General features: G+C 35.8%; 1 protein-coding gene across 1 annotated transcript; it reads left to right on the top strand.

Moving 5' to 3' along the window:
* LOC133690851 (dnaJ protein ERDJ3B-like) lies at nucleotides 1-4,499 on the top strand. Its single transcript, XM_062111118.1, has 10 exons — nucleotides 1-432; nucleotides 519-667; nucleotides 763-895; nucleotides 1,465-1,576; nucleotides 2,458-2,574; nucleotides 2,757-2,843; nucleotides 3,565-3,624; nucleotides 3,726-3,803; nucleotides 3,926-3,997; nucleotides 4,100-4,499. Exons 1-10 carry the CDS (start codon nucleotides 362-364, stop codon nucleotides 4,256-4,258), a joined length of 1,038 nt encoding a protein of 345 aa, XP_061967102.1. The 5' UTR covers nucleotides 1-361; the 3' UTR covers nucleotides 4,259-4,499.
* The last annotated feature ends 4,308 nt before the right edge of the window (nucleotides 4,500-8,807 follow it).

The raw sequence follows: 8,807 nt of genomic DNA, 5'->3' as shown, positions 1-8,807 counted from the left end.
AGAGACTCACGTGTCAGTACTTCATTGGTTTGAGCAACCTAGAGCCTCCTCTCATTGGTTAGTTTGAAGAGAGAACACGTCGCCAAAGCGTCATGTTTTTTAGCGTTTTGGTTTAACTTCCACCACGCCATGCAGTCTCTCCCTGGAACACAAACATTATAGCATAGCAAGAGATCTTGTATTCTTTGTGACGATTCGAGAGAGAGAGGGCGTGTGTTCAGAGACGACAAGTCATTCAACATTGCTCAGCTTTGGCAGAAATCAATCATCAGCAAACCCTAGTGGCTTTTAGTTAAGTTTTGGAGAGATCCACCAATTCTCTCTCCTCCTCCTGCCATCTTGTAATCTTCTCTTCTGAACAATGGCCAACAAGCTCTTATTCTTATTATGCGTGGTGGCTCTATCACACTACGCTCTCGTAGCCATTGCAGGGTGCGCATCTCTTAATCTCTCGCTCTTTCACGCTTACGGCTTATTATTAGAGCGTTGGATTTGCTGATTAATAATAGTGGGTGCAGGAAGAGCTATTACGAAGTGTTGCAAGTGCCGAAAGGCGCGTCGGACGAACAGATCAAAAGAGCGTATAGAAAGCTAGCTTTGAAGTATCATCCTGATAAGAATCAGGGAAATGAAGAGGCTAATTTGCGATTTGCTGAGATTAGCAATGGTATATTTCTTCTTCTTCTTAATTTACTTACTATTTTTTTTTTATGTTTATCGATAATCTGATTGATGTGTTGGGTGGGTAAATTAATTGTTCAGCGTATGAGGTGTTATCGGATAGTGAGAAGAGGAATATATACGACAGGCATGGTGAAGAGGGACTTAAGCAACATATGGCTAGTGGAGGCAGAGGTGGAGGAGGAGGAATGAATTTTCAAGACATTTTTAGCCAGTATGTTCAATTCTTCTTTTCCAATAACTGCTTGCTCACTTCTTCAATGTTTGTTTTAAAATGGCATGATGCTCATGCATTTCGCTCAACTTTAATCAACAAAGGGTTACAAGATCTTGCAAACATTTTGTTGCATTCTAGTTTTGTTATGAGGTTAGGATCTTTGCTATATTTAGATTTAATGTTCCTTTTGTTGTACTCTGATCTTCAATGTTCCTTTCGCTGTACTCTGGCTTGCCCGCAGCCATTCATTATTCTTATCCTGGTTGTGCCTGCATAAACTGCTGTTTAGTTGTGCTGGTCAGCTATCGCTGTCTGAAAACTAAGGCTACCATCGTACTCATGCACAAGTGGAGAGTGTTAGTGCTGAATGTTTTTCTTTGAAATTAGTGGGTCTGTTATGCGTACATAAAAATTCCATTTCACTTGAGTTTTAGTAGATAACGACATTTCTGCTAATTTAGTAATATGGTTTTGTGTTGTGCATTTATTTGTGCATAACCATCAATTTTTTTCCTTTTAAATCCTAATGTCAAAATCTCATATTTCTGACCAAATGGTGCTTCTAGATTTTTTGGCGGAGGTCAGATGGAAGAGGAAGAGAAAATCGTGAAGGGTGATGATGTAATTGTAGAATTGGATGCAACACTGGAAGACCTGTACATGGGTGGGTCACTGAAGGTGAGGGACGCTTAAATCTGTAATTGAACATTCTTGTTGTAGAAATTGAATTCCATTGGTTAATACAAACACATTTTTTGGAGGTCCTGTAAACCCTACGTGATGCAATAGTTAAACATTTGCTTTTAGCCTTTCAAATGGGAACTTGCATGTTGTTTGGTGGGATAAGGCTTAGTTGAGTCAAGTCGTTAACTATTGAGTTTCAAGCTCAAGCAGCAGTCTTTGAGATACATTTCGTACTCTACTCATTTTCAGAAAATTGCCAATATGCTATGTAATAGAATGCAGTCAAAGTAGATCATTGCAGTATGTGTTACCAAACTTAGGATTTCATGATATGTTTGGTAAATGTAATGAAATGTAGTGGTAAAAGAAAGCATGAAAGTCTTTCTTACATTACATTTCATGCTGCCAAACCTAGCCTTTTTAGCGTGCGAGAATTGTTTGCATTAGCATCGATTGATGCATCTGGACCATGCATGCAATACCCCTATCTCTCATGCTCATGCAAGGAGACTATTTTGCATGCATGGTCCAATTGTGACAGTCGCCACTGATGCTAGCACTTCTCTTAATGAATATGCAATATGGGAATGTTTTTGTGGAAACATAGTGAGTATGAGCAAACATAACTTTAAGTTGCGGCAATTATATGATTATGTTAGTGTCTTGTGTTCTTCTTGGAAGCTAGCACGGAAAACACGAGCTAAGGGGACAAATTTGTGTATGCGTGTGTGCATTTACTTGCTGCTGTAATCAACAAAAGTTCGGGTCATATCTGTTTTTATTTTCTATTTTGCCCGAGAGAAGTAGAAATTTATTGCAGTAAGATTTTCGATTGGTTTGTTTTTGAGCTTGACTTCTTTTTTTTAACCCATCAGGTTTGGAGGGAAAAAAATGTTATAAAGCCAGCCCCTGGCAAAAGACGCTGTAACTGCAGAAATGAAGTTTACCACAAGCAAATTGGTCCAGGAATGTTTCAACAGATGACAGAGCAGGTATACTATGACTCAACAATCCTGTTGTACAAGTTCCGATGGATCTTGTTTGAAATTATTTATAAGTAATATAGTACTTGGAGTATATTGACCCCTTGTTGGTTTGAATGTTTAGTTTCACCCAACTCCAGTACTGTAAGATTTCTCTCTATCCGTCACACTTCCTATTATTTTTCTTTCAGGTCTGTGAACAATGCCAAAATGTCAAGCATGAAAGGGAGGGATATTTTCTTACAGTTGATATTGAGAAAGGGATGCAAGATGGACAAGTAAGCTCCCTGCATCATTATGCTTAAGATACTTAAATATTGCTTTCAGATAGAAATTTTTGTTTCCTTTGCTGTATCATTATGAAAGCTGTCATCAACTTTTTCTTTTTAAATGGTTACTGCCTATCTTTTATGGAAGTTATGTATATACAGTGATAGTAAATTAATGTCTAGCTACGAGTAGCATGCATGACCTTAATCGGTCCTTTGTTTTGGCTTTCCATATTCTGTTTCCATTGCATTTTAAAGAATGCTTCTTGTTTGTGTGCCTCACATGGGCAATTTCTTTAGATTCCTTAATTGACTTGCCTATTTGGGGATGATGATAATCAATTAGAACCCTCAACTGTTATTTGGAACATTATCAAGCATGGAATTGTGGGTACAATACGCCATTGTCCTACTTGCCATCTGAATATGCATTTAACATGTGTGCAATCTGCAGATTTATTGGTCATATGTTATGCAATTTCAAAATCCATGGAAAATTATTCTCTCACAATTTGGGTGGCAAACTATAACTCTCATTGTTAGATCCGCAATTATGTTTCTTGTCATAATTCTTCCTAATTATTAATCTCATGTCAGATATTTGGATATGATTTTTGCCAAGAATATTTACAGCTGGGATGGTATTCATCATTAGTTATTGGTTGTACGGGAATCCTTATTTATGCCATTGTCATGTCTTTTAAGCATAATGTTACTGTGCATGTTACAGGAGGTGGTTTTTTATGAAGACGGCGAGCCTGTAATTGATGGAGAGCCTGGAGATTTGAAGGTTAGTTTAAACACAGTTGTGAAGTGGTTTCATTACCGCTGCTGCTGCTACTGTTGTTTCTATTCTTGAAACAAAAAATAATTTTATCATGCTTCTGGCAGTTCCGAATTCGGACAGCACCCCATGACGTCTTCAGAAGAGAAGGCAATGACTTGCATACTACTGTCACCATAACACTGGTAAATTTTGTGATGATTGACGTATCCTTCACACACACCCCCTTCTTTTCCTTTAAATGCTCTATGAGATGAGTTCTGCTTCCACCGCTGAGTTGAATTTATGAACCTTTATTTTTCATCAGGTTCAAGCTCTTGTTGGTTTCAAGAAGACCGTTAAACATCTTGATGAACATTTGGTGGACATTAGCTCGAAGGTAAGTTTCACATGTTCTTTATAGTTCTGTGTTTGTTAATAGATACTTGACTTCGTAGGTCAGAGGGTTAAGAAACAGCAATGACATGTAAATTGTGTTCAGGGAATCACTAAACCCAAGGAAGTAAGAAGGTTCAAGGGGGAGGGAATGCCACTGCATTTTAGCACAAAGAACGGTGATCTTTACATCACGTTTGAGGTTCTTTTCCCCGCGTCACTATCTGAAGACCAGAAGACAAAGATCAAGGAAGTTCTTGGCTAGGCTGTAGAAATTAGTTTCTTTCGCGTCCTAAACTGTTCAAAATTGTAAAATGGCATTATGTAGAAAATCGGAAAGCGGCATGGTTTTTGTTTCTTACACTTTGTTGAGGAGTAGCATACATACTATTTGTTTCTTACACTTTGGGTACTGTTTTTTGCCCATCTAAGCTAAAATCTCCCTTGTTTCTTAATGGATTGTTAGTGAAAAGTGCAATACAAGGCCAAATCAAATTAAAGATGAATTGCTTTGTTATAAAATTTTAAAATACATGCAAAGTATTTTTGTACTTTTTTGCATTCTTTTTTTGTATGGATTACTGAAACAAAAATTTATAAAGTGCTCGAGATACAAGGAAATAATTTGTTTTTGCAATGCTCAAAATGCCACAGTGGTTTTTTTTTAAAGTACTTGGCCACAAAAAAAGATTAATGGGACACTAATGTTTCTCGATATTCTTTTTTATCGAAGGACGGCTATGGTTCTTTTTTATCAAAGGATGGCTAAGCTATATATTATGCAGCATACACACACACAAAACAAAAGTAGAATGATTCATGTCCCCTCCCAACACAAAGATGCATCATATAATCCCTGGTAGTTGAAGAAGAGTGCTACCTTTTGTCTTGCCAAAGTTAAAGGCGGCATTCCTAGCATAAAGAGCAAGAGAGAGTTGATGGGCATGCCTTGCACTGATATTCATCACTAAGTAGAGGGTATAGCCAGGATTCCATACAAACCAGACACGTATGTACTGATATTTTTTCAACTTTAATGCGAATGATTTGGGTAAAGCCTGTTATGTTATTTGCATAGAGATTCATGGAGACGGGTGTGAGAAAATATTAGATAAAAGGCTTACTTTAAAAGGGTTTCAAAAAGATTTAGGATGTTAAATTATGTACTTTTTTTTTTTTTTGATTATCGTGGGTGTCCGGGCCAGCTTGCGCGCACCTCGACTAATCCCACGGACCCTGAAGTTAACGACCATGTAAGCCTCAGTGGCCATCATATGAGCAGTCATAAGGTTTGAACCTGAGACCTAAGAGGGAGCAAACCCCTTAGTCACAAGCTCTTACCACTAGACCACCACCTAGATGGTTAAATTATGTACTTTTAATAGCACTAATTGTGTAATGGGATAAATTCAATCAAATCAATGCCCATAAAATAAATTGAAAAAGAAGTAATTGAGTAACATTCCTTATACATGAAGAGTTAGTAATTTGATGTGTGCACAAATATGTACAAGATTTGATTTGATATTTACAATAAAAATATTAAAAATGTTCTAAAATAATTTAAAAATGAATCATTGAAAGTATGCTAAAAATATTATTAGATACCTATAAAAAAAATAAGAATTACAAGTTGACTTAAAGACATACTGATCACTTTGAGGTGGTTGGTTATTCAAACTCAAATTTTGCTGGTTGTATAGACATAAAAAAATCTATTTCAAGATTTATTTTTCTTCTTGTTGAAGAAATTGTATCTTAGAGAAGTATTAAGCAAATTATTATTGTTTCATCTACTATGAAAGCAAAATTTATTGCAAGCTATGAAGCAATGACATGCAATTTGTTTAAGAAATTTTATTTATGGTCTTAAAGTTATCAATTTCATATCAAGACTATTAATAATATATTATGATAATTCGGCTATAGTTTTCTTCTCTATGAATAATAATAGTGGAAGTCAAAACAAGCATATCAACACAAAGTATTTCATTGTGTGAGGAAAAGTGAACGAACATGAAGTGTTCATTAAGCACATTGTCACTAAGCTAATGATTGCAGATCCCATGACTAAAACATTATCGGTAACAATATAGAAATCATCTGAATAGTATGGGTTTAGCTAACTCATTTGATGTTTGACTTTATTTTTTTCAGTTGATTATCTAAACATTTTTCTTTTTGTTATTCTTAGAGACTAAAATGATGTTTTGTGCACACAAAGTATTATTTTCTATGTCTATCATGATATATAAAGTTGGGCCCAAATGACTTATTGAAAGTTCATTTATAAAATTTATTTCATTATCAAGTGCTCATTTTGAGGATGCAATATCTTGTAATACATAAAAGGAAATACTTGATTATAAAGTGTGACCGTTATGATTCATATGTTGTATTCTTGATTTAAATGTGAGTGTTTTCACTTACTATATATCTTGAATTCTATAAAGATATTGTAAATTTTCAAGTGATATCAAATAAGAAGTGGTAGAATATTAGAAAAATATCTTTGAGATTATCCATATATCATGTAGATTTTAAATTAAGCGACAATTAAAACTTAACGTTCATTGGACTGGCCAAGAACATCCATGATAAATTTCTGAACAATTACTACAATGCTATTAATTTTCAGCGGTGTTATATATTTTGCGTATTAAAATTATTTTACAGTGGTCACAGTATCTGTCTACTTCAGTCACTCGCAACAGCAGGCCACAAAGGAGGCTGGTGCAATTACGAGCCCACACTGTTGTTGCCATGGCTTGTGGTTTTGACATAAATACATTTGATTCTAGTGAGAAACATGTGCTGAATTTACTTTTATTTGGGTGGTGGCAATTGTTATATGCCACTACTTTTAGGTGTCGATGAGTCGGAGCGCATGCATGATGAAGCAGCTCGATCGAGTATGGCATTAGTATTTGGAGCTAGGATCGGATTTTGGAGTCTTGATCTCGGGTTGTGTGACCGGTTCACCACCAGAAAAGAGGGTTGTTTTTCTTTTAATATATATGACTGTAATTTTGGCTATTTTATGAAATTTAAATCACCAACCTCAGTCCAAACCATCCATTTTACAGTGAGTGAGTGGTGAGAGTGCGTACAGACAGCAACACTTACATTTGGGTCATCGCCAAAACCACACATCATGCGCTGCACTGTTGCATCCATGTATCCATCCATCAAAAAGAGAGAAAAAAGATAGCTTGAAAAACATCGAAAGTCGATTCAGTCACTTACACTGTTGTCTTGCTGAAAGATTCCTCGCTTATGCTTACAGTAAGCTTCCAGAGGCTGTGAAGAATGGACCCTCCTCCCCTCCTTTTGGTTTCGATGCACTAGATCTGGTGTAAGTTGCTTATCTATCTGCCTGCGATATATATATATATATATATATATATATATGAACATGTCCATTCTAACAAAAAAACAAAGGTGCAGGAAATGTTACTATTCATGTCGGAGTGGGGTTGGGATGGCGGAGGTCGAGACCGGCGTCCTGAGATTAGGCCAATAGTAAGCTTTGTCCCAGCAAGACTGTGATCATGCACAGGCGTCGGCCCTGGGCTTTTTTAATCCTCTTGTTTTTGCATTTTAGTAAATGTTATTATAATAATGATAATGGAATTTTTTTTAATTATTCGAAGGCACTATAATAGCTATAAAAAACTTTTATTTATTATGTTATTATAATAAATGTTATTACTCATCAATTTAATTAATTAATCATCTCGTGATTTCAATAATTTCAGTATAATGGTACAATTACAACTTAAAAATTGTATTATTATCTTTAAGAAATAAAGTAAACGCATTTATTTTCAATAAATTAGTGTTATGGTACAATTACAACTTAAAAAGTATATTATTATTTTTAAAAATAAAATAAACACATTTATTTTATAATAAGTAAATGATTATGAATTGTAGTTAAGTAAATCTAATGTACAGTAAAAAATTATACAACCCTCCCTCTCTAATTTTGCTAATTGCTCTGTAACTATAAGAATTATGAATATAGAATGATTTTTGGATTTTGAAACGTCGGAATATGAATTAATATGGGATCAATCCTCTGTGCCAGAAAGAAGGAAAACAGCAGGGAATATTAATCCTCAATCCCACTTTTCGTTTTCTCAGAGTGGCGATTTTCTTACAGTCTGCGTGAAATGGAACCGAGAAATAATTAACTTCGCGTTTGGGACGTGGTTTCTGAGTTGTCCATGGGAAAAGCAAAGCTATTGCCCTTCATATGCTCTCACCAGTCACCACCACCTTGCATAAATTTTAGCACAGAGAAAAGGAATATTTACGAGGAGCTTCTCTATTCCCACTGCTAACACAAGAAGTCAAGAACAGGAGGTGAAGGTCATGGCGATCTTGGATGTATAGGCTGTAGAATTAGATCATTGCACCCTAGAACGTTGGAATATTAATTCCCTTTCTTTGAACGATTCACCCTTGTCGGCAGTGCACTGTTTTCCCCTCTGATTGAGCTACCATCCCAGCTCACGTACGCTTGTAACTGTTTCATTTAACTGTGCGCTATCGATTCACACAGTAGCTACAGCCTTCCCGAATTTCTGCATTTAAGAAGATTGATATCACCACCAGTCTAATCTAGTTATAAATCCGCGATGCCGTTTATTGCTGGATGTCTTGCGATATTAATTTTGGAGTATGCATACATAAATCAACCATATGATATTTTATATTGTAACTCGATGCTTGCTGTGTTTTGTAAGCTAGCAAGATGAGCTCACAGACAAGGAAGAATCCTAGGCTCGTGGGGATTCATATAATGGACT

This window comes from Populus nigra, chromosome 4, assembly GCF_951802175.1.
Source record: "Populus nigra chromosome 4, ddPopNigr1.1, whole genome shotgun sequence".
Taxonomy (NCBI): domain Eukaryota; kingdom Viridiplantae; phylum Streptophyta; class Magnoliopsida; order Malpighiales; family Salicaceae; genus Populus; species Populus nigra.
This window is presented reverse-complemented; position numbering and strand designations above follow the sequence as displayed.

Coding starts and splice junctions, on each gene's coding strand:
- LOC133690851 (XM_062111118.1), top strand. CDS start 362: ATGGCCAACAAGCTCTTATTCTTATTATGCGTGGTGGCTCTATCACAC. Junction 896..1,464: donor TTTCAAGACATTTTTAGCCA/GTATGTTCAATT, acceptor TGGTGCTTCTAG/ATTTTTTGGCGGAGGTCAGA. Junction 2,575..2,756: donor TTCAACAGATGACAGAGCAG/GTATACTATGAC, acceptor TTTTTCTTTCAG/GTCTGTGAACAATGCCAAAA.